This window comes from Phyllobates terribilis, unplaced genomic scaffold (assembly GCF_046119375.1).
Source record: "Phyllobates terribilis strain yellow unplaced genomic scaffold, ASM4611937v1 Scaffold_4__5_contigs__length_816908805, whole genome shotgun sequence".
NCBI classification, from domain to species: Eukaryota; Metazoa; Chordata; class Amphibia; order Anura; family Dendrobatidae; genus Phyllobates; species Phyllobates terribilis.
This window is the reverse complement of record NW_027362764.1, coordinates 190,593,738-190,620,053: the sequence shown is the minus strand read 5'-3', so window position 1 is coordinate 190,620,053 and position 26,316 is coordinate 190,593,738. Positions and strand designations below refer to the sequence as shown.

The following is a 26,316-nucleotide window of genomic DNA, read 5'->3' as shown; positions in this document are numbered from 1 at the left end:
TTCCCTTTCCCCCCTCTTTTCCCTTACTCTCAGGCTCAGTTATTTATTATGGCTGATATATCTGCATGTTTGTACCTTTTGTAATACTTTTTGCAATTCATGCACTGCTATTTTATGAATTAATAAAGTCTCTTTATGCCATTGTACTCGTGGGTTCTCCTGTGTACACACCTATTTCCAACAATCTGTGTTAGGAACTTTCTCTGTGAGTATGGGGAAGGGAGCAGAGAGGCTTAAAAAGGGAAAGTCCTGTACTCAAAATGTTAATAGACTACTGACTCTTGCTAAGTAGCGTTGAAAGCAGATTCTTAGGAAGCCTAAACTAGAGAGCTAAAATAGCACTGCGGGATGGTGTTTGGGAGAGAAGGAGGTAAAAAAAAAAAAAAGGTAAAAAAAACACATTTCAAAAAATTATAACTTTGCAAAGTCTGATAAATAAATAAAGAAAAAAAAGTTTAGTTACTCTTTAAATAGAAGATAAAGTGAGTGTAAAACAATAAAATGTACCTGAATGCACCATCACCTTCCGGACTTGGAGCGGTTATATGGCAAGCATCACCTGACAATCCATAGCCTAGTACCTCTGCATACATTTTGGCCCCTCTGGCCACTGCATGTTCATATTCTTCTAACACAAGCATGGCTGCTCCCTCTCCCATTACGAATCCTTCACGTTCAGGATGAAAGGGCCGGCATGCTTTTTGAGGAGTTTTATTATAGCTGGTACTCACTGCTCGAGCTCTTGCAAAGCCAGCAAGTGACAAGGGGGTGATGCATGCTTCTGTTCCCCCTGCTAACATGACATCAGCATCTCCATGAGTGATAAATCTATAGGAGTCTCCAATGGCGTGGGCTCCTGTAGTACAGGCTGTTGAAACAGCATGGTTGGGTCCTCGGAGCTTGTACTTAATACTGATGTGTCCTGCAGCCATATTCACCAAGATCCGAGGAACAAAGAAGGGACTAACTTTGTTGTACCCTTTTGTTTGAAATAACATTGCGGTCTCTGTAATAATATCAAGAGGAACCATTCCCATGCCTATTGCCACACCAGTGGAACCTTGTTCTTCTTCAGTCTTGGGAAACCAGTTGGCATCAGTAATTGCTTGTTCAGCAGCTCCTAAAGCCAAAATTGTGGCAGATGACATGGTCTTCATGTCGGACTTTGAAACATATCGTTCCTCAAAGAACTCACCATCCCCAAGACCCCTTGGGACGCGAGCAGCGACTCTACAAGGGATATTTTCATACTCTTCCTCTTCCAAAGCAACTATTCCACTTTTGCCTTGAATCAGATGATCCCATGCCAACTGGGTGCCAGTGCCAATAGGAGATACGATGCCAACGCCAGTTACGACAACTCTTCGACGGCACTTCTGAACTGGATGACTGCTTATACTTCTTTTACAGAGTGAAAAAGTTCGGAGGTGTTTTAGCAAGAAGGGGCAGGCCTCACCCATTCTTGGGAGTCTTCGTAGGTGGATGGTCATAAGTTGTTTTGGATGTTATCTAAAAGTAGTCAAAAAGACAACACCCAGTTTGTTCAATTTATCTGAGCACCTGTGAAATTATATACGAGGGTCAGTCAATAAGTAATGCCTCCTATTTTTTTTTCACCCTTTAATTGGCAAGAAATTCAAATGCAATTACATAGGTTGAAAACCACAACATTAATGATTAATTTGTCACTTTTCAATATAATCTCCATCCATTTCCACAGTCTTGGTCCACCATTTAACAAGGGCATGTATTCCAGCATGGTAAAAAGCATTCTTGGGACCCACCGTGCACAAACGTTTCTGTATCCCAGTTGTCCAATAATTTTCACCACACTGCCTTTACTGAGGCAGATAATGCCACACAATTCATCTGCAGTCACCTGGCGGTCACCACGAATGATGTCATCGACTCGCTGAATGTTGCTTGGAGTCACTGCGGTTACTGGCCTGCCACTCCGCATTTTGTCAGCCAACGGTGATGGCCTTTCAGCTGTGTTACAGCGACGAACCCATCGTCTAACAGTACTGACATCCACTGTTGCATCACCATACACATTTTTCAGTCTCTCATGAATTTGAATGGGTGTTACAGCTTCTGCATGCAAGAATTCAATCACAGAACGTTGTCTAATACGAACATCGAGGTCAGCCATTTTGCAAACGGATACAGTCCTGCCACCTGTTGGTGCAGGAAGTTGCAATTGCTGTGGATTGGAGAAGAAGGTTTGAGGAATTGTGCCAAATTAGAATATTTAACATAACTACCTTATTTAAGGAGAAAAAAAATAGGAGGCATTACTTATTGACTGACTCTCGTAAAACATGACCTTACCATATGGCCTAGAGCTAGATAAGCAACTTTATCCTCACCGTCACATCTCACCATCCACAAACAAAATTATCAAGTGACAAGGTGGTCAGTCCAGATGACTCTGTAGCACAAGAACATGTCAATACTGCTAAAAGACTACTTGAAATCTATGTTAGTCAAATATGCTGATTTTGACAGGAACTGCTAACCATGAAGATTAGCATGAATATTTCCCTTCTTCTGGAGCAACTGGGTTGTGTGTTAGACTATCTTGCTACTAGTATTGGTAAAAAATGTTTTTTTTTTAACAATAAGGATAAATAGTAAAAACTGTGTAACCACTACATTTATGATGGCTATGGGTCGAACCGCTAGGAGGCACTCTGACTATGAGAACGAATGTGCTAAAGTCTCCTGCGTGAATGGAGAGGTAATGCACATGTGAGAACTCCGCTCACACGCTAGAGGACTGACGGAGACCGCTGGCACTGTTCTCTGCACCACTTCCAGAAACAGATCATGGAGAATTGGTTGTACTTTTATACTACTGCTCCATTCACACAGGAGACTGTGGGACCCATCCTTGTGATTGTTGGGAATTGTAGTGATCATACATTTATCTCATACTTTGGATAAGTAATGAATGCTGATGGGAGAACCCTTTACCAATTTTATGCATCACCTTCCAAGTGAGTGACCTGCATGACAGACTTGACATTTAAATGGTCAAATAAGCCCTCTAATATAATAGCCTTGGTGACAACTACAGGTGCAACTTCACAATTGCAGAGTCTCTACTTGCTGATATTTCAAGGATAGCGCCAAGCTGGTGTACGTCGATTTAAGAAACACAAGGCTCCCTGGGAAATTAAATATGCAAATAGCCTCTTTGCAGAAGAAGAGAACAGGGTCTCTAGCGCACATATAGGAAGTAGCAATCCTGTAAGTCACACATGTCAAACTCTGGCCCGCGGGCCAAATTTGGCCCTCAGGGTGATTATACTTTGCTTGCAATGACTCCGGGTACTATATGGGCCCATGATACTGCACGGAGGGCCACGTGGGGCTCATTATACATACTGCACGGAGGGCCACACGGGGCCCATTATACTGCACGAGGGCCACGCGGGGATCACCGCTGGGGCATCATACTTTGCTTGAGGTGATTTGGGGGGTACAGAAGTGTCATCATACCATGCGCGTGGAGGAATTCACTGTGGGGGTATCATACTGTGTTTGAGGGGCACTTTTGTTGGCATCATTCTTTATCTGTTTTACTATTAATTCAAGTTTTTTTAATTCTTTATTACATATTTAAATTAGGCCATTTGGCCAGATGCTTTTTACTGCTGTTACATAACATTGTATTATTCCAGTATGTGCCATTTGCGATTATGTGCTAATTTTATTTTAAGATCTATTAATTGAAATGTACTTTATTCGTGGGACAAGCCTTTTGTTTGTTTCCATATGAAGAATTTCATCATTATATTTGATGATAAGGAAAAACTCTCTCAATTGTAGACGTTTTTTTTAATAAATATCTAGTTTGGCCTGCGACACTGTCCAAGTTTTAATTTTGGCACAAAATCACATAGCACAAATGAGGTTGTGGCAGCACCAATCAAATGCTTCGATGTGGACGCTGGCAGGCAAGAGATTGGCAGGCCTTTCGACCGGCCGCCAGGTACTGCTGACCTGGATGCTGGACCAGAGTCCCACAAATTGATCCACTCATCTCTACTTAACACAATTTAAAGAGAATCTGTCAGCAAGATTTCACCCCTTCCATAAACTATTTATATGTGCATTTAGCTCTTTCAGAGAACTCCAGCAATACCTTTACATGGCCAGTCCATTCCCCTATACTGAGAAATCAGTGTTTTAGATGATATGCAAATGAGGCTGCACTTCTGTCACTCCAGCTCTACCTCCTCCTAATTGACTGGAAGCTTCTATGTAGTGTGACTTCAGGCAAAGGAAACATCAGTCAAACCAGAGGAGGCAGAGCTGGGTGGGAATAGAGCTGTAGTGACAGAGGCTTCAGATCTACAATAGTTCTCCAGCATCATTTGCATATCAATTCAAATGCTGATTTCTCAGTTACCTCTCTTTCACATGTCAGTATCTCCAGTACAAGTGGTGACAGTTTCCACAAGTACCGGAGACAGTGACACATCTCAGAGTGTTTTCATCTGTGTGTCCGCAAAAGTGCCTCACGCTGAACACACACGGATGACATCCGTGTGTCATCAGTGTGAAACGGACAGGCGCCTGGGAATAAGCGCTACAGGTAGCGCTGTTCCCAAGTGCTGGGTGCTGAACGCTGCCCTCATCATGGTTCCAGCCAGCGCTGCGATCAGCACCAGCAGGGACAATGATGAGAATAGTAGTAGTCTGTTCCCACCTGTAAAAATAAAAATAATAAAATCCATGTACTCACCTCTCCTAGGTGTCCCCTATTATTCCATGCGACCGCTACAGCATAGGAACTGGGAAGAATGAGCTCAGCTCCGGAGCGGATCATTCTCCCCAGCTCCTCTGCTGCAGCGGTCGCATGGATTACAGCGGGGGACACCTAGGAGAGGTGAGTACATGGATTTTATTATTTTATTCTTATTTTTACAGGTGGGGACACTGCGGGATCAGACTACGACTACCCTCATCATTGTCCCCGCTGGTGCTGATCGCAGTGCCAGCAGGGAACCATGATGAGGGCAGTGTTCAGCACCGGCGCTTAGGAACAGCGCTAACTATACCGCTGATTCCCAGGCGCCGTCCATGTGATCCTGATGTGGCACACAGTTGCCACACGGGAAAAGGATATCTCCGGTACTGTTTTTTCCGGTACCGGAAATATCCGAACGTGTGAAACAGGCCTTACAGAGAAACAGACTGGCCATGTAAAGGTATTGCTGGACTTGTCTATGAAAGAGCTACATGTGCATATAAATAGTTTAGGGGGTATAATCCTGCTGACAGATTCCCTTTAAAAGATAAAGCCAAATCACAATAGAAACCCTGAAACAACGGTGTGCAAATGGAGCTTCTGCTATGGCTCCTCAAAGGGCGATTTACAGTATTGCTATTTCCAACAGGTAGCACTAAAGACAGTGCTCTTTTATTATGTGAAAAGGCTAACTGCTTAAAGGGGCTGTCCAGTGAAGATATGTTATCACCTATCCACAGGATAGGTTATAACTAAGGAGCGCCATACGCAATAGATACACTGGAGCCATGCTGAGTGCTCCCATGTTCTATATGAGACCCGCTACCAGACTATTCAGGTGACAGCTTTTCGTACCAAGAACAAAAGGGTTGGCAGTCCAAAATCAGACATCATCTACACCAACATCACCTGTTGGGGAGAGTCAGGAGACCATCATACAATTAGACTGTTGGGCAAGCCTGCATGTATCTGAGGGTTTGGCTGACATTATGTATTATTTTAGGGACCCCATCGATCAGCACAATGCACTTTTATTCCTGTTAAAATGGAGCAGCAGTGCACACGCTCGACATCGGCACCATTCATTCTCTATGGGCTGTTAGGTAAAGCCTCTCCCTCTACACTATCCCCTGGCACACTGTGGCACCTGTCCCTCTACACTATCCCCTGGCACACTGTGGCACCTGTCCCTCTACACTATCCCCTGGCACACTGTGGCACCTGTCCCTCTACACTATCCCCTGGCACACTGTGGCACCTGTCCCTCTACACTATCCCCTGGCACACTGTGGCACCTGTCCCTCTACACTATCCCCTGGCACACTGTGGCACCTGTCCCTCTACACTATCCCCTGGCACACTGTGGCACCTGTCCCTCTACACTATCCCCTGGCACACTGTGGCACCTGTCCCAGTATAATATCCCCTGGCACACTGTGGCACCTCTCCCTCTACACTATCCCCTGGCACACTGTGGCACCTCTCCCTCTACACTATCCCCTGGCACACTGTGGCACCTCTCCCTCTACACTATCCCCTGGCACACTGTGGCACCTCTCCCTCTACACTATCCCCTGGCACACTGTGGCACCTCTCCCTCTACACTATCCCCTGGCACACTGTGGCACCTCTCCCTCTACACTATCCCCTGGCACACTGTGGCACCTCTCCCTCTACACTATCCCCTGGCACACTGTGGCACCTCTCCCTCTACACTATCCCCTGGCACACTGTGGCACCTGTCCCAGTATACTATCCCCTGGCACACTGTGGCACCTCTCCCTCTACACTATCCCCTGGCACACTGTGGCACCTCTCCCTCCATACTGCTGTGTGGGGGGTCGCAGAGTCCTAGTGCTCAGGGACCGGCGCCTCCCGCAGTCTGGGACCTCAGTACCTGTGGAGCCGCCGCTGGTTCCGGGTCTGTCTCCTTCCGCTCCTGCGCCGTGCTCCGCTCCGCTGCGCTTCCTCCTCGCACTCAGCCCCGGCTCATAGTCATGGCTTCCTCCGAGTCTTCCGCCGTCACCGAGCTGTGCCAGAACGGGCGGCAGGTGTTTATGGACGCCGCCCAGCTGCTGCTCACATATGCGGACAACATCCTGCGGTAAGTGCCCGTCTTGTACCCGGGAGGGTCTGTGCTACCATGACGCTGTGTGTACAGACATGACGTCATTCATTGCGGGTCAGCGATTTGCTCCATCTGAGCAGTGTGCTCCTGTGCTGCCTGATACCTGTAGGACGGGACAGCCCATTAATGAAGGTGACTGTGGACCATAGACCAGGAAGTGATAGGAAGAGAGTCCGAAGGGTCTCCCCAAAATAACAAGGGCTCTCCAATGGAGATTACTGGCTGATGGCCGGGGGTCTGACTGCTGGGACCCCAGTGATCCCGGAATCTTGGCACTGAAAATCCCCCATCATTCAGAACAAGGCTACAGAGCGTATTCTGGGGGTTCACGGAGCCGATCTCCGGATACGGGGGTCCTGGTGATCCAATCCCAGCAGTCAGGGAATAACCTGTGTCCCAGCTATAACTACCGCCATCATCTCTATGCCCAGCTTGATGGATACTTTTGGTTATGCTCCTGTGTGTGGCTCCTGTCCTCTCCTGTCCACACTGGTTGTGTGTGTGTGTCCCCGTCACAGTCAGCATTGGTTGTGTGTGTGTGTCCCCGTCACAGTCAGCATTGGTTGTGTGTGTGTGTCCCCGTCACAGCCAGCATTGGTTGTGTGTGTGTGTGTCCCCGTCACAGCCAGCACTGGTTGTGTGTGTGTGTCCCCGTCACAGCCAGCACTGGTTGTGTGTGTGTGTGTCCCCGTCACAGTCAGCATTGGTTGTGTGTGTGTGTGTCCCCGTCACAGCCAGCACTGGTTGTGTGTGTGTGTGTCCCCGTCACAGTCAGCACTGGTTGTGTGTGTGTGTGTCCCCGTCACAGTCAGCACTGGTTGTGTGTGTGTGTCCCCGTCACAGCCAGCATTGGTTGTGTGTGTGTGTCCCCGTCACAGTCAGCATTGGTTGTGTGTGTGTGTCCCCGTCACAGCCAGCATTGGTTGTGTGTGTGTCCCCGTCACAGCCAGCATTGGTTGTGTGTGTGTGTCCCCGTCACAGTCAGCATTGGTTGTGTGTGTGTGTCCCCGTCACAGCCAGCATTGGTTGTGTGTGTGTGTCCCCGTCACAGTCAGCACTGGTTGTGTGTGTGTGTCCCCGTCACAGCCAGCATTGGTTGTGTGTGTGTGTGTCCCCGTCACAGCCAGCATTGGTTGTGTGTGTGTGTCCCCGTCACAGTCAGCACTGGTTGTGTGTGTGTGTCCCCGTCACAGCCAGCATTGGTTGTGTGTGTGTGTGTCCCCGTCACAGCCAGCATTGGTTGTGTGTGTGTGTGTCCGTCACAGTCAGCACTGGTTGTGTGTGTCCCGTCACAGTCAGCACTGGTTGTGTGTGTCCCCGTCACAGTCAGCACTGGTTGTGTGTGTCCCCGTCACAGTCAGCACTGGTTGTGTGTGTCCCCGTCACAGTCAGCACTGGTTGTGTGTGTCCCCGTCACAGTCAGCACTGGTTGTGTGTGTGTGTCCCCGTCACAGTCAGCACTGGTTGTGTGTGTGTGTCTCTGTCACAGTCAGCACTGGTTGTGTGTGTCCCATCGCAATCAGCACTGGTTGTGTGTGTGTCCCCGTCACAGCCAGCACTGGTTGTGTGTGTGTGTCCCCGTCACAGTCAGCACTGGTTGTGTGTGTGTGTCCCCGTCACAGTCAGCACTGGTTGTGTGTGTGTGTCCCCGTCACAGTCAGCACTGGTTGTGTGTGTGTGTCCCCGTCACAGCCAGCACTGGTTGTGTGTGTGTGTCTCTGTCACAGTCAGCACTGGTTGTGTGTGTCCCATCGCAATCAGCACTGGTTGTGTGTGTGTCCCCGTCACAGCCAGCACTGGTTGTGTGTGTGTGTCCCCGTCACAGTCAGCACTGGTTGTGTGTGTGTGTCCCCGTCACAGTCAGCACTGGTTGTGTGTGTGTGTCCCCGTCACAGCCAGCATTGGTTGTGTGTGTGTGTGTCCCCGTCACAGCCAGCATTGGTTGTGTGTGTGTGTGTCCCCGTCACAGTCAGCACTGGTTGTGTGTGTGTGTCCCCGTCACAGCCAGCATTGGTTGTGTGTGTGTGTGTCCCCGTCACAGCCAGCATTGGTTGTGTGTGTGTGTGTCCCCGTCACAGCCAGCATTGGTTGTGTGTGTGTGTCCCCGTCACAGTCAGCACTGGTTGTGTGTGTCCCGTCACAGTCAGCACTGGTTGTGTGTGTCCCCGTCACAGTCAGCACTGGTTGTGTGTGTCCCCGTCACAGTCAGCACTGGTTGTGTGTGTCCCCGTCACAGTCAGCACTGGTTGTGTGTGTCCCCGTCACAGTCAGCACTGGTTGTGTGTGTCCCCGTCACAGTCAGCACTGGTTGTGTGTGTCCGTCCCCGTCACAGTCAGCACTGGTTGTGTGTGTGTGTCTCTGTCACAGTCAGCACTGGTTGTGTGTGTCTCATCGCAATCAGCACTGGTTGTGTGTGTGTCCCCGTCACAGCCAGCACTGGTTGTGTGTGTGTGTTCCCGTCACAGTCAGCACTGGTTGTGTGTGTGTGTCCCCGTCACAGTCAGCACTGGTTGTGTGTGTGTGTGTCCGTCACAGTCAGCACTGGTTATGTGTGTGTGTCCCCGTCACAGTCAGCACTGGTTATGTGTGTGTGTCCCCGTCACAGTCAGCACTGGTTATGTGTGTGTGTCCCCGTCACAGTCAGCACTGGTTATGTGTGTGTGTCCCCGTCACAGTCAGCACTGGTTATGTGTGTGTGTCCCATCACAGTCAGCACTGGTTATGTGTGTGTGTCCCATCACAGTCAGCACTGGTTATGTGTGTGTGTCCCATCACAGTCAGCACTGGTTATGTGTGTGTGTGTCCCCGTCACAGTCAGCACTGTTTGTGTGTGTCCCCGTCACAGTTGGTACTGGTTGTGTGTGTGTCCGTCAAAGTCAACACTGATTGGACAACGTTACAGTGTGAGGGGACACTACAACCCCCCAAAAACGGTATCGCCCAGACGTCAGTGATGTGTTCCAGCTATATGTAATTCCTAGTGATCGGTCGACCATTGTATGCACTGACCATTGACTATTAATCTAACAGGAGTCCGAATGAAGAAAAATACAGATCCATCAGGATTGGGAACACGGCCTTCTCTACCAGACTCTTACCAGTTCCAGGCGCTGTGGAGTGTCTATTTGAGATGGGATTTGAGGAGGTAAGCGGGCGCAGTTTGGGGTCATGTCTGTGATTGCAACATTGGTGCAGGTGGCTGAGCTGCGGAGTGTGCCCCCGACACTGTCTGCTCCTTGTTACTAGCGGGGCTTTGCCTTTATAGATTAGCATGAAATGATGCTGCAGGTTTACATAGTTTATTATTCTCTATAGGCCCAATTCATCATTTTTGAGGTTTTTTTTTAAGTCACTTTTCTTTTTTCTTGTCATGTGGAATTTGTTATAATGTTGCACGTGGTTCATGAATTGGGCTCAAAATCTTAATTTTTGTCTTGTACCTTTTTAGAGCGAAAAGTCGCACGTTCCACTTAAAATGTAAAAATAGCAGACGTACAGAAAATCACTTCGGAGGCGACTTAAGTACATTTTCTCAAAAAAATTGCGACTTTTTAAAAAGTCACAATTGATTCATCTGCGAAAAACATCCAGACCCACCAAACCCTGTGACGAACATAAAAGAAAAACAAAACTGGCCAACACATATAAAATAGATATGAAAAAAAGAGGCGCAAGTTAAAAAAATAAGTGTCAAAAAACACCAAAAAAAGGTGAAAATACAATAAAGAAACCATATGAGTTCCGTGTCTCTAAATATCAATGTTAATCCTGGACATCACAGAAGTCGTGTCAGCTCATATGTTTTGCTAGCTTAAAGGGATATTCCAATTTTTTTTTCCTTTGTATATAGAATTATAATTCATGCAGTTTTCTCATTTCTATGTATTGCGCTGGCATACATTTCCAGCATCAGTGCAGATGACAGCTGTCGGATCAGTAGAATGGATCCGCCCTGTGAAATGGATCCCTGGGCTACGGGAATAGGACTAAGGTTACCCCAGTCATGTGACACGCTGACATCATTGTGCTACATGAACACACAGGACATCAAACTGGAAAAACAGGAACGACAAAAAGCACAAATAATGTCTTATCTGATAACCAAGTGGTGTAAAATGTTATAGGTGCGCTCACCTGATGGGGTTGTGACAGTCACTACTCCTATAGAAGCTTGTAAAGGCTGCAACACCACCAAGGAGATACGTTGCAGTAAATGTGGAACACGGTGGTTCAGAGTCCGCGCTGCCCAAGGTTCAAATACATGATCACACGCAAAGGTGAAGCATAAATGCGGTTTATTTTGTCAACGCGTTTCAAGGTTTCACTTTGTCTGGTGATTAGCCCATCGGCATGCACCCAACACAGACATGTTTTTCGTCTGATCCTTCTCCGAACTAGCGCAGCTCTGTGAGCCGCTGCTCTGGTGATCAGTCTGCTCAAAACTTACTCGGAAAATTTTTCCCCAACCCTTGCAGCACAGTTTTTACGCACACTGGCATATTTGCCAGTTCACTACTATGAGTATATACATATATATATATATATATATATATATATATATATATATATATATATATATATATATATATATACACACCTTACATTATATCATCATCTTTTTCTCTCCTCCCACCTACTTTTTTCTGCTGTAAGCTTCCATACCTCTATTCTACTCTCTTTTCTTTTATTTCTCTTCAATCTTGTTCCAATCTGTTTGCCCCCTCCCCTTGTCTTGCACCTCTGTCTCCTGTAGTTCACCCCACTACTGCACTTAGTATACACACCTAACATTCCAACTTTTCAAGAACTAATTCAATCCTCCTCTTTTTACACATGACAACATTTAAAGTGCACCTGTCAGCGTGATTGTGCTTAGTAAACCACATACTTTTTGTTTTGAGATAATGATATGCTCGTGCTCCGGGGCGGCCTGTGGGGGGCGCTGTATTTGGTGCTCTGCTTATGTATTCCCCTGTATGGCTTCTGACAGGTCACTCTTCCTTGAGTGACCTGCCTCCTATTTTAAATACTGCATGTGTAATTGTGGAAGAAATCTAGAAATTTACATGTAGCAAAATGGCCCCGCACATGCGCAGTAGCTTCTTGTTTGCTGAGAGATGCTCCTTTCTCAAGCGCGGCCGGCGGCACCATATTGCTGCAGGCAAATTTAATTTACCATCAGCAAAATGGCTAGCGGCGCTTGCGCAGTAGCATCTATCGGCAAGAAATAGATGCTACAGCGCACGCTCCATTTTGCTGGAGGAAAAAGAATTTGGCTACAGCGCCGTGGGCCGCACTTGAGAAAGGAGCATCTCTCGGCAAACGAGAAGCTACAGTGGATTGTGAAAGTATTTGGCCCCTTGAACTTTTCTACCTATTGCCACATTTCTGGCTTCAAACATAAAGATATAAAATTCTATTTTTCTTGGGAAGAATCAACAACAAGTGGGACACAATCGTGAAGTGGAACGAAATTTATTGGATATTTTAAACTTTTTTAAAAAAAAATAAAAACTGAAAAGTGGGGCGTGTAATATTATTCGGCCCCTTAACTTTCAGTGCAGCAAACTCACTCCAGAAGTTCAGTGCGGATCTCTGAATGATCCAATGTTGTCCTAAATGACTGGTAATGATAACTAGAATCCACCTGTGTGTAATCAAGTCTCCGTATAAATGCACCTGCTCTGTGATAGTCTCAGGGTTCTGTTTCAAGTGCAGAGAGCATCATGAAGACACACCAGGCAGGTCCGAGATACTGTTGTGGCGAAGTTTAAAGCCGGATTTGGACACAAAAAGATTTCCCAAGTTTATACATCTCAAGGAGCACTGTGCAAGCGATCATATTGAAATGGAAGGAGCATCAGACCACTGCAAATCTACCAAGACCCGGCCGTCCCTCTAAACTTTCATCTCAAACGAGGAGAAGACTGATCAGAGATGCAGCCAAAAGGCCCATGATCACTCTGGATGAACTGCAGAGATCTACAGCTGAAGTGGGAGAGACTGTCCATAGGACAACAATCAGTCGTACACTGCACAAATCTGGCCTTTATGGAAGAGTGGCAAGAAGAAAGCCATTTCTCAAAGATATCCATAAAACGTCTTGTTTGAAGTTTTCCACAAGCCACCTGGGAGACACACCAAACATGTGGAATAAGGTGCTCTGGTCAGATGAAACCAAAATCAAACTTTTTGACCACAATGCAAAACGATATGTTTGGCGTAAAAGCAACATAGCTCATCACCCTCAAAACACCATCCCCACTGTCAAAGATGGTGGTGGCAGCATCATGGTTTGGGCCTGCTTTTCTTCAGCAGGGACAGTGAAGATGGTTAAAATTGATGGGAAGATGTACTGGAAGAAAACCTGTTGGAGTCTGCAAAAGACCTGAGACTGGGATAGAGATTTATCATCCAACAAGATAATGATTCCAATCATAAAGCAAAATCTACAATGGAATGGTTCAAAAATAAACGTATCCAGGTGTTAGAATGGTCAAGTCAAAGTCCAGACCTGAATCCAATCTAGAATCTGTGGAAAGAGCTGAAAACTGCTGTTCACAAACGCCCTCCATCCAGCGTCAGTGAGCTCAAGCTGTTTTGCAAGGAAGAATGGGCAAGAATTTCAGCCTCTCGATGTGCAAAACTGATAGAGACATACCTCGAGCGACTTGCAGCTGTAATCGCAGCAAAAGGTGGCACTACAAAGTATTAACTAAAGGGGGCCGAATAATATTGCACGCACCACTTTTCATTTTTTATTTTTTTAAAAAGTTTAAAATATCCAATAAATTTTGTTCCATTTGTTGTTGATTCATCCCCAAAAAATGTGAATTTTATATCTTTATGTTTGAAGCCAGAAATGTGGCAAAAGGTAGAAAAGTTCAAGGGGACCAAATACTTTCACAATGCACTGCACTGCGCATGCGTGGGCGGCGGGGCCATTTTGCTACGTGTAAATTTCTAGATTTCTACCACAATTACACATGCAGTATTTAAAATAGTAGGCAGGTCACTGAAGGCACAGTGACCTGTCAGAAGCCATACAGTGGAATACATAAGCAGAGCACCAGATATAGCGACCCCCACAGGCCACACCGAAGCACGGGCATATCATTATCTCCAAACTGAATGTAAAGATTACACAAGAACCACAGGACGGATTTCATCAACCAAGGTATCATTTTAATCAGTGTAATGTCGCCCACCTGACAGTGTATGTAGTTTATTGAGCACAATCCTGCTGACAGGTCCGCTTTAATTCTGAAAACTGATACATAGATATTTTAGAGATTTGTCACATGTACATTCATATGTTTCTTTATTTTTACAGTTATATATTTTGTTTTATTCTGCTTGCAATCTTTGTATCCGCTACATATGACCGCAAAGGTTTGTTGCTGCGCGCCCTTTTTTTTTAATGCATTGTCTATATATTCCCGCACTTTTTGAGTTGTATCTTATTGTGGTTTGGTCCTGATGAAGAGGTTTGAAAACCTTGAAACGCGTTGACAAAATAAACGGCATTCATGCTTCATCTTTGCGTGTGATCATATATTTGAACCATTGGGCAGCGCGGATTTTGAACCACCGTATTCCACATTTACATGAACACACAGGACATGGACGTGGGATCATTACAAAGGATATATACATTTTTTACTTACATTTAGACACTGGCTACGAGCTTGTAAAATTTATGAAGTGAATTTTAGAAAATTGTATAATTTCCCTGTTCTATACACAAATGTATTCAATAAAAAAAAAAACCTAGACTATGAATTGCAGACCTTGCATTTTATCCTTGTATGTTTGTGTTGGCGTGAAGATTTGCTAAACTTTTTAAGGGAGCCTGTCATGTCCTTAATGCTATTAATCTGTAGGTATAGGTATAATTTGCAGGTTAATAGCGTTACAATGTTGTCCATCTGCCTTACTGAAACCGCGGCTCAAAGGAGGAAATTAACTTTATTTCTCTCAGCAGCCTCCGGCTTTCAGTCATAGAGGCGCAGACGGCACAGCTTCAGTCACTGCTCAGTACATAGTGAGCAGTGGCTGTAAGCGTGCACCGGAAGTCTCGCTCTGCAGCACACCTGCAGCACATCTTTGCAGAGTGAGGTGTCAAAGTGTGTCAGAGCGTACTCACAATCCTGTGATTAGTGAGTTAAGCCACACCGGCCGTGTCTCTATGACTGAAAGCTGGAGGCTACTAGGAGGAATAAAGTTAATTTCCTCCTGGTGGCCCCACTTTCAGTAAGGCGACTGGGCAGTATTGGTATGCTATAAACCTGCAGATTGACCCCATATCAGTAGTTAAATAGCATTTGGGGACATGATGTTCCCTTTAAATGGAGCCTCTGTCAGCAAGTTTTGCTACCTCATCTGAGAGCAACATGAACTAGGAAAAGAGACCCTGATTCCAACGATGTATCACTTAGTTTACTTGGTGCAGAAGTTGTGACAAAGAGTTCTTAGGTGTAGAATGAAGTATAGAGGTAAAATTATATTCTCCTCATGAGCATCTATGCCTCTTTTAATGCATCCCATTATTTTTATTTGCCTTTGCAGCAGCTGCCTGACACTGGCCACTAAACGTGAGCTTGTCGTCCACCAATACAGCCAGGTCTTTTTCAGATACAGTTTTGCCCAGTGTTTTACAATTAAGCATATAATTATACATTTTATTTCCTCTGCCCAAGTGCATTACCTTACATTTATCCCCATTAAAGCTCATTTGCCATTTATCAGCCCAAGCTTCTAGTTTACATAGATCCTCCTGTAATATAAAATTGTCCTCCTCTGTATTGATTACCCTGCAGAGTTTAGTGTCATCTGCAAATATTGAAATATTACTCTGTGTGCCCCCTACAAGGTCATTAATAAATATGTTAAAAAGAAGGGGACCCAATACTGACCCCTGTGGTACCCCACTGTTAACTGAGACCCAGTCTGAGTGTTTTCCATTAATAACCACCCTTTGTTTCCCATCACTGAGCCAATTCTTAACCCACATACATACGTTGCTCAAAAAATAAAGGGAACACTTAAACAACAAAATATAACTCCAAGTAAATCAAACTTCTGTGAAATCAAACTGTCCACTTAGGAAGCAACACTGATTGACAATCAAATTCATATGCTGTTGTGCAAATGGAATAGACAATAGATGGAAATTATTGGCAATTATCAAGACACGCTCAATAAAGGAGTGGTTCTGCAGGTGGGGACTACAAACCACATCTCAGTACCAATGCTTTCTGGCTGATGTTTTGGTCACTTTTGAATGTTGGTTGTGCTTTCACACTCGTGGTAGCATGAGACGGACTCTACAACCCACAGAAGTTGCTCAGGTAGTGCAGCTCATCCAGGATGGCACATCAATGCGAGCTGTGGCAAGAAGGTTTGCTGTGTCTGTCAGCGTAGTGTCCAGAGGCTGGAGGCGCTACCAGGAGACAGGTCAGTACACCAGAAGACGTGGAGGGGGCCGTAGGAGGGCAACAACCCAGCAGCAGGACCGCTACCTTCGCCTTTGTGCAAGGAGGAACAGGAGGAGCACTGCCAGAGCCCTTCAAAATGACCTCCAGCAGGCCACAAATGTGCATGTGTCTGCACAAACAGTTAGAAACTGACTCCATGAGGGTGGTATGAGGGCCTGACGTCCACAGATGGGGGTTGTGCTCACAGCCCAACACCGTGCAGGACGCTTGGCAATTGCCCCAGAACACCAGTATTGGCAAAGTCGCCACTGGCGCCCTGTGCTCTTCACAGATGAAAGCAGGTTCACATTGAGCACAGGTGACAGACGTGACAGAGTCTGGAGATGCCGTGGAGAGCGATCTGCTGCCTGCAACATCCTTCAGCATGACCGGTTTGGCAGTGGGTCAGTAATGGTGTGAGGTGGCATTTCTTTTAAGGGCCGCACAGCCCTCCATGTGCTCGCCAGAGGTAGGTAGTCTAGCAAGTTAAGTGGTGCTACAAACAATTAAAACTTAGCATTTATTAGAAATGAATAAAAAATGATAAACGAGTCACAAGGACCTAAAAGCAAGAATATGCCTGCCTGTAGTGGTAAATAACCATAATAGTCAGTAACTTGTTATGTCCAGGGGTGCGAGAATATGTTATCTAGACATAGTCTACCCGTAACATAACACAGGTAAAATGGCAGAAAAAAGTGGAGCTCTCAAGACAATGTCTCAGCATATAATGTCTCAGCATATAAGAACCTTCGTACATATAAACAGATTATGGTGAGCATATAGACCTTAAGTATACTATTGGAACAGCCTCACCAAATACAATGTCGGTTCTTGCTCTCTGGCTTTAAGACAGCTCCATGTGGTGGGGCATCTAAAACTTTTTCAGCCTCCAAAAGACCACAGCACACACAGGGAATTTTAATTGTTTGTAGCACCACTTAACTTGCTAGACTACCTACTCTATTTTGTGGTTACCTTTGAAACCCTATTGCTGTATTTTGCTCGCCAGAGGTAGCCTGACTGCCATTAGGTACCGAGATGAGATCCTCAGACCCCTTGTGAGACCATATGCTGGTGCGGTTAGCCCTGGGTTCCTCCTAATGCAGGACAATGCCAGACCTCATGTGGCTGGAGTGTGCCAGTAGTTCCTGCAAGATGAAGGCATTGAAGCTATTGACTGGCCCGCCCATTCCCCAGACCTGAATCTGATTGAACACATCTGGGACATCATGTCTCGCTCCATCCACCAACGTCACGTTGCACCACAGACTGTCCAGGAGTTGGCGGTTGCTTTAGTCCAGGTCTGGGAGGAGATCCCACAGGAGACCATCCGCAACCTCATCAGGAGCATGCCCAGGCATTGTAGGGAGGTCATACAGGCACGTGGAGGCCACACACAATACTGAGCCTCATTTTGACTTGTTTTAAGGACATTACATCAAAGCTGGATCAGCCTGTAGTGTGTTTTTCCACTTAAATTTTGGGGGTGACTCCAAATCCAGGCCTCCATTGGTTAATAAATTTGATATCCATTGATGATTTTTGTGTGATTTTGTTGTCAGCACATTCAACTTTGTACAGAACAAAGTATTCAATGAGAATATTTCATTCATTCAGATCTAGGATGTGTTATTTGAGGGTTCCCTTTATTTTTTTGAGCAGTGTATATTTTCCCCTATCCCCATTGTTCTCATTTTATGTATCAACCTTTTGTGTGGAACCGTATCAAAAGCTTTTGAAAAGTCCACATACACAACATCCACTGCATTTCCTTCGACCAGTCCAGAACTTGCCTCTTCATAAAAGCTGATCAGATTAGTTTGACAGGAATGGTCCCTCGTAAACCCATGTTGATATTGGGTCATGAGGTTATTCTTCTTCAGATACTCTATTATAGCATCTCTTAGGAAACCCTCCAGGATTTTACCCACAGTAGAGGTTAAGATTACTGGCCTAGAACTTCCAAGTTCAGTTTTTGTCCCCTTTTTGAATATTGGCACAACATTTGCTATACGCCAGTCCTGTGGTACAGACCCTGTTATTATGGAATCTTTAAATATTAAAAATAATGGTCTATCTATGACGTTACTTAATTCCTGCAGTACTCGCGGGTGTATCCCATCCGGGCCCGGGGATTTGTCAATTTTAGTGATTTTTAGACGCCGCCGTACTTCCTGCTGGGTTAAGCAAGTGACATTTAATGGAGAATTTTTGTCATCATTAATCATGTTTTCTGTCATGCGATTTTCTTGTGTAAATATTGTTGAAAAAAAAATCATTTAGCATATTGGCTTTTTCCTCATCCTCATCCACCATTTCACCCAGACTATTTTTAAGGGGGCCAACACTATCATTTTTTTAGTTTTTTACTATTTATGTAGTTAAAGAATATTTTGGGATTATTTTTACTTTCTCTGGCAATGATTCTCTCTTCCTCAATCTTTGCTGCCTTGATTTGTTTTTTTACAGAATTTATTTAATTGTCTGTGTATTTATTTAATGCCTCATCACTACCTACTTGCTTTAGTTCTCTAAATGCTTTCTTTTTGTCACTTATTGCGCCCCTTACAGCTCTATTTAGCCATAGTGGTTTCCTCCTATTTCTAGCATGTTTATTCCCAAGGGGTATATATTGTGCACAGGTCCTATTCAGGATGTTAATAAATGTCTCCCATTTGCTTTGTGTAGCTTTATGTCTCAAGCTATCGTCCCAGTTTATTGCACTAAGATCATCTCTTAACCGTTGGAAATTTGCCTTCCTGAAGTTTAGTGTCCTTGTAACCCCTCTACTACACATCTTATTAAAGGTTACATGAAAACGTATTATTTTGTGATCACTATTACCCAAGTGACCCCCAACTCGTATATTTGATATGCGGTCTGGCCTATTGGTTAATATTAGGTCTAGCAGTGCCCCCCTTCTTGTTGGGTCCTGAACCAGTTGTGAAAGGTAATTGTCTCTCATAGTTGTCAAAAGCCTATTACCTTTGCTTGAACTACAGGTTTCTGTCCCCCAATGTATTTCAGGGTAGTTGATGTCCCCCATAATAATGACTTCTCCTTGAGTCGCTGCTTCATCTATTTGCTTTATGAGGATATTCTCCGCTACTTCCATTATTTTTGGAGACTTATAACAAACCCCTATCAGTAATTTATTATTTTTTCCACCTCCCCTTATCTCCACCCACAGGGACTCTACATTTTCATTAGATTCACATATATCCTCCCGCAAGATGGGTTTTAAGGAGGATTTTACATATAAACACCCCCCCCCCCTCACTTGTTTGTATGGTCATTTCTGAACAGACTATAGCCCTGTAAATTAACTGCCCAGTCATGGCTCTCGTCCAGCCATGTCTCAGATATCCCTACCATGTCATAATTATTTTCCAACAAAATTCTGATTCCTCCATTTTGTTTGTGAGGCTTCTGGCATTAGTATTAATGCATTTTATGTATCTCTCTGTACCTCTATTCCTTCTTACTATATTGACTGTTCTAACCCCACCCCCAATTTCTCTATTTGTGCCCAGGTCACTATCTGCACTATCTTCCCCACCTATAAAATGAATACCCTCCTCCCCAATCCCTAGTTTAAACACTCCTCCAACCTTCAACTTTTGCAGTAGTGTCTGCCTCCATCTCCTCCCTCATCATTCCTCTCCTCCTCTCCATAGAATTTTACAAGCACCAACTTACATGTCCTATCTCTATAATGGGAAAAACATTGAAAACAGATTTACATGAATTGAGAGTGAAAGATCAGTCCAGGAGGAGAAAGAAGCAGATTTCTCTGATAAGATATATTGCTAAGTTTCTTATTTACCTGTGTACTGTTATTGATTTATGAAATAAATAAATGTAATTCTTTTCATTCTATAGGGAGAAACACACCTTGTCTTTCCTAAGAAGGCATCAGTAGAGAAGCTGAGAAAGGTCAGAGACCGCATAGCATCTGAAAGAGACAAGCGCCTCAATGGGACAAATGTGCCGGTACCCGCTGCTACAGGGAGCGCACCGCAGACGCCAAGCCTGGTAACTAGATCATAGGCGGGGGGAGGACAACTCTAACTACATCAGACATTGCCTAGAATTTACTGCTTATTACAGTCCCTTTACTTGCTGTAAATATCCATGAATCACTTCTTTGAGTATGGTGGTTAAACCCGTTCACGACCGGGAAATGTTAAGTTTTTGTATTTTTATTTGTTCCTCCCCTTCTTGTCCATCAAACAGGTACATAAGGGCTTGCTTTTTTCTGGGATGCATTGCAGTTTTGAATGACACCATTTACTATACCATACAATATACAAAAAAAAAATGGAAAAAACATCCCAGTGTGGCAAAACGGTGAAAAAAATACAATTCTGCTCTTGTTTTTTGGGTTCTGTTTTCATGATATTTCTTTTTCCGTCATCATGACCTTGCAGTATGATTCTTAAGATCAGTAAAAATACGGAGATACCAAATTTATAAGTTTTTTTTTATTTTAGTGCTCAAAACAATTCTGAAGTTTATTTTTCTGTCAATAGGATTGTGTGAGGGCTTGTTTTTTGCCATCTGAACTTACATTTTTTTATTGATACTATATTTTTATTGCATATTTAGTAGGGAGTGAAGTGACTGAAAAAGTGTTTAACATATGGCTAAAATAATTTTATATGTTGATAGATTGGACTTTTACGGACACGGCCCTGTCAAATGTTTTTATTTTTCTATTTCTTTAGTTTTTAAATGGGAAAAAGGGGTGATTTAAAGAGGACTTGTCACCAGGTCAAAATGGCTCATTATCTTACTCCTGCTGCTCCCCTTAGTTTTATGTTTTTTTATTGTTTTGTTTTTTTCAAATCCTTCTTATGGTTCTAGAAATATGGACCATTTTATTTAGTGCAGTTTTTTATGATTTCTATCAAGGAGGCAAAAAGTCAGTTCTGCCTGTAAGGCTGTGTGCCCTCGATGCAGATTCAATGCGTTTCCGCGGCGGCATTTCCGCGGCGGAAACGCATTAAAATCGCTTAGTAAGATGTCTGCCATGTTACTCAATGATAATCCGCATGTGCTGTGCACATACTGTGGAAATTTCTGCTGCGGATTATCATTACGGCGAAATTGCGCCCATTGACTTGCATTGAACCACATAACATCTGCATGTATACATGCTTATATTATGCGGTTCAATGCTCGGATGGTACCCGAGTCTGGAGAAGAGGAGACTCTCATCCGACCCAGGTACCATCATACCTGCAAGTTAAAAAAGAATTATAAAGAAAAAAAAACTTATTCTCACCTCTCCGGCGGCCCCCGGTCAGCTCCCGGCCGCGCCCTCTCTCCTCGGTGGCCTGCGGTGTACTGGCAGGACCTGCAGTGACGTCATTTAGTCAGCTGATGGTCACGCGACCATCAGTTGACCGCTGACATCAGCGGTCGTGTGACCATCAGCTGACTAAATTACGTCACTGCAGGTCCTGCCAGTACACCGTAGGCCACCGAGGAGAGAGGACGCCGCCGGGAGGAGACCGGGGGCCGCCGGAGAGGTGAGAATAAGGTTTTTTTTTTTCTTTTTATTTACACTAGATGCGCCATTTGAATCAGAAATCTCCTCATAAGTTGGTCACACAATATAAATCCATGCTAGTTGCATGGATTTATATTGTGTGACCAACCTGTCAAGCCCTTTTCAAAATTGCTTGGAAAACCGCTTGAAAAAAACTCATGCATAAACGCATGTAAAAACGCTTGAAAAACGCATGTGTAGCACCCTGAGGATTCGGCTGCTACAGGGGTATTGCACCTCAACCCAGAGGTGTGATATTCCACTCCCGGGTAAGGATGGAGTGTGGAACTGAGCTCGGTAGGCTGCATGCACTACACACATCCCATTTCCGAGGAACAGGCCGACGGTACTCCCACTTAGAAATGTGCAGGTACGACCGAGTCTGTTCCTGGCTGGAGTGGGAGGGGGGTGGTACATCCCAAGTAGTGTAGGGGCAGATAGGGGGAGCAGCCTGGGTAAAGATAGGAGCTCATTGGGTGCTGGTCACCTGAGCTCACACATAGAGGGTGTATATAAGGTGGGCACCATCAAAGAACAGGGTCAGTCAGTCTGTCAGCCTTTGCAGAGGAGTCACAGGAAGAGGAGCAGAGCAGATCCAGAGAGAGAGAGGGGAGAAAGAAGGAAAGACCCAGAGGGGGAAGCAGAAGAGAGGACTCTAAGACCCCAAATTCAAACAACGGGTGAAGAGCCGGCATTAGGGTACCGGAACCCAAGCTGGTGGGGGCAAAAACACACCCCAGCCAGAGACCGGAGGCCGTGGGCAGCATCTGCCACGGCCACCCACCACATCCACCACGAAGGCATACCACGTGGAGGGTCAGGGAACCCAAGGCCAAGGGTCACCCAACAGAAGGCCCGAGGGAGCTGGACCTGGGTGGATCAATAGTGGGGACGGCCAGAGAAAGGACAGAAGGAGAGCTCAGGGTCACGCTCCGGACTCGCTTGGGGGTTGGCTGGATCCAGGACCTGGTGGACGCAGCACGGCTCGGGAGGTCACTTGAAGCTGGAGTGACCGGAACATCAGCAGTGAGTAAATACCCTAAAACTGCACAACCCGACTCTGTCTTCCTTTAACACCTATGCTGCACCACCACAACCCCCATCCTCTGCACCTGACCCCCTGAGGCTATACCCCACCCGTTGGGGGTTATACCATCACAAGCTGCACCTACACCATCAGCCTCAGCGGACCCTGCTGCAGCGGCGGCCATAGTGACCGCAATACAACGGGTGGCGTAGTCGACAATAAAGAACTTATAACATCTGTAGGACTGCCACATACAACTGAGTTTGACACCCTGGGCACGGACCGGGTCACAGCCACTCGGAAGACTACAACCCCCATCTGATCCGGCTCCGGATATTCCCTCTAAAGAATATGGCCCAGGGGGTGCGTCAACTTTGGCGTAGTCGGCAGGATTACGTGCCCGCAACACCCGGGTACTGCGTGCCTGAAGAAAAGAACGAATTTACCTCAAAAAGAAGTCTCCTGTCGGTTCCGGAGGGTCCATGCCATCGGACTCCATCACAGGTCAATTCCAGCCGGTTGTCCGCCATTAACAGCTTTTTCCCGCCATCTGCAGAGTTTCCCGCCACTGGGAAGCGATTCCCGCCATTTCCGAAGATTTCCCGCCTTGGAAGAGCGGACGCCATTATGGGCGTGCCAGAGGATGGCAAGAGGCCACCTCCCATCGTGGGCCAGGACCGAAAATGGCGCCAAAGGTGGAAACCGCCCCCACCAACAGAGACTGTGATGCTAGAGGTGTCTGTCAGCGTGAAAGAACAGCCCCTGGAGCTGACAGTCACCAAGTGGCCCCGGGACCGCCCTCGAAGTGGGAGGAGACGAAAGGAGAGAACAAAGATGGGTGCCGCCTGGAGCAGTCGAGAGCGAGCGCACCCGGAGGCAAGAAGCCGGGAGAAGAAGATCGGAGGAGCTTACCCGGAGATGGCGAGAAAGCAGAGCAGCACCGGCCCGTTGGCCAGGAGCCTGCTAGGAACAGAAGAGGGAGAGCAGAGCAGCACCGGCCCGCTGGCCAGGAGCCTGCTGGAAACAACAGAAGGAGAGCAGAGCAGCACCGACCCGTTGGTCAGGAGCCTGCTGGAAGCAACGACCCCACTAGGCTTAGTGGAGGTCCTAGCACAGCTTCCCCGAGACCGGGAGTGTGCACAGACCGCTCTGGAGGGCCTCGCAAGGAGGATGGCCCGGGTGCAGCGAGAGACGTTGGCGGAGTGGAGCCGTGAGATGGCCCAGCAGACCGAGACCTGTCAGCGGAGCACGCCACCCAAGACGAGGAGACCGACCGCCTCTGAGGATGGCGCGGGAGGATTGAAGGCCGGAGACGGCGCCGAGAAGGGAGCCGAACGAGTGGAGGCAGGTAAAGGGGACGTCTATACCCCAAACCGGGAAACCGCGTACCTGCCCCAGCTCCCCGTCGCAGAGCCCGAAGTCTATCCTGCCGTGCCCGTCGCTGCAACGTCACCGCCGCAGACTAGGCCTCAAACGGGAGCCGCGACCCCTGTGACGTCACACGCCTCGACCCCGAGCGTGACCAAGCAGGAAGTACCACCAGCCTGGTCGCAAGGCCTAGTACCCCCGGGTGCCGCAATACCAACAGCGCCCCCTACCTCCGCGGAGCCCCCGGCCTGGTCGCAGGGCCAAGTAGCCCAGGGCGCCGCCGTCCTTACGGTGCCCTTCACCTTCCAGATACCCCAGGCCTGGCCGCAAGGCCCGGGCAACCCGGGCGCTAACACCACCGCGCCCATAAGACCAAGAGTGCCGCATCTGGGAGAGGACCTGTACGCCCAGCATACGTGCCCGGATGGGCAGCCATTTATATGGCCACCGGAGTTCCACCATCCCCGACTCCGGAGAGAGAGACCCCTGGATGAACCCCTGATCCCGGCTCCAAAGCCCGTAAAGAGGATCTCGCCCCCGCTAGCAGAAGCGCAGTTCGAGTGGGACCCCACCGGAGAAGATCTCATGGGGTTCACTCAAGAGACTCGGGCAGCTGCAGCGGAGCGTGCTGAGTGCTGCCGCCAACAGCTCGAGGACTTTGAGAGGGAGCGGAGAGAGAGGCGGGTCCGGGAACAGCAAGCTCAAATAAGGAGCGCGGAGCAGAAGAGCCGGGCCAGGAGAGACCCCCGTGCAGCGCATAGTCCCCGCACCACCGGGACTGTGATAAAGTTTAACATGCAGCATGGGTGGGGCTTCATCCGAGACCACCGCACCCTAGGCGACGTCTTCGTGACCAGGAGAGACGTTGAGTCCCACCTACCGGAGGGACACAGAGGTCGTGACCTTTACATCGGGGACGAGGTCACCTTCACCCGGCACAAGTGTGCCAAAGGACCCTACGCCCTCCATGTGCATCGTCTGACGGAGGAAGAGCTGCGGTGTGAGGAGGAAGAACAAGAGGACCCGGACGGGTCTGAAACTAGAGCCAAAGGTAACAATAAAGAAAGAGCAGGAGGACGCCGTCGTTAAGTACAGCGAAGCAGGAGCTGTATATAGTTGCCCGTCGGGGCACCATAAACTGAAACTGAAACTGTTGCTGTTGCTAATATAGTCCCCGTTGGGACCAGCAAGTGTGAACTGTTACCCGTTTATCCCTATTCCCATTACCTGGCCGAGGACTGAGAGCGGCCACTTCCCTTGTATATAGTTGCGCGTCCTAAAGCGCCCCCTACCGGTTTTATAGGGAAAACCAGTTTTCCAGAGAGACTGTCGCACTTTACCCGGTCACACGTTGCACAGTGACCGGAGGAGGAGCCAGAGGCGACGAGAATGTTTTATGCTGCTAATATATGTTGTTTTATATGTTTTATATGTTTATGAAAAAAAATGTATGTTTGGTGTTGTTTTTATCTTACAGCCCGAGGACGTGCTGTGATTTACCAGGGGGGAATGTAGCACCCTGAGGATTCGGCTGCTACAGGGGTATTGCACCTCAACCCAGAGGTGTGATATTCCACTCCCGGGTAAGGATGGAGTGTGGAACTGAGCTCGGTAGGCTGCATGCACTACACACATCCCATTTCCGAGGAACAGGCCGACGGTACTCCCACTTAGAAATGTGCAGGTACGACCGAGTCTGTTCCTGGCTGGAGTGGGAGGGGGGTGGTACATCCCAAGTAGTGTAGGGGCAGATAGGGGGAGCAGCCTGGGTAAAGATAGGAGCTCATTGGGTGCTGGTCACCTGAGCTCACACATAGAGGGTGTATATAAGGTGGGCACCATCAAAGAACAGGGTCAGTCAGTCTGTCAGCCTTTGCAGAGGAGTCACAGGAAGAGGAGCAGAGCAGATCCAGAGAGAGAGAGGGGAGAAAGAAGGAAAGACCCAGAGGGGGAAGCAGAAGAGAGGACTCTAAGACCCCAAATTCAAACAACGGGTGAAG

At 46.9% G+C, this 26,316-nt stretch overlaps 2 protein-coding genes across 4 annotated transcripts in view; one reads left to right on the top strand and one right to left on the bottom strand.

Annotated features, from left to right (window-relative positions):
• The window catches only part of OXSM (3-oxoacyl-ACP synthase, mitochondrial), a 29,537-nt gene extending 22,573 nt beyond the window's left edge, over nt 1-6,964 (bottom strand). Inside the window, exons 1-2 of one of the 3 annotated variants that reach the window (XM_073678005.1) lie at nt 6,657-6,964; nt 508-1,509 (exon numbers count right to left, since the gene is read on the bottom strand). In XM_073678005.1, coding sequence (XP_073534106.1) covers nt 508-1,490 — 983 coding nt within the window. In that variant the 5' untranslated portion in view covers nt 1,491-1,509; nt 6,657-6,964. The other 2 variants (XM_073678007.1, XM_073678006.1) reach the window with 2 other exon arrangements.
• NGLY1 (N-glycanase 1) overlaps nt 6,683-26,316 on the top strand; it is a 45,086-nt gene continuing 25,452 nt past the window's right edge. Inside the window, exons 1-3 of the mRNA XM_073678004.1 lie at nt 6,683-6,863; nt 9,919-10,033; nt 20,250-20,402. Of these exons, the coding sequence (XP_073534105.1) occupies nt 6,757-6,863; nt 9,919-10,033; nt 20,250-20,402 (375 nt within the window). The 5' untranslated portion in view covers nt 6,683-6,756. The remainder of the gene's footprint in view (nt 6,864-9,918; nt 10,034-20,249; nt 20,403-26,316) is intronic.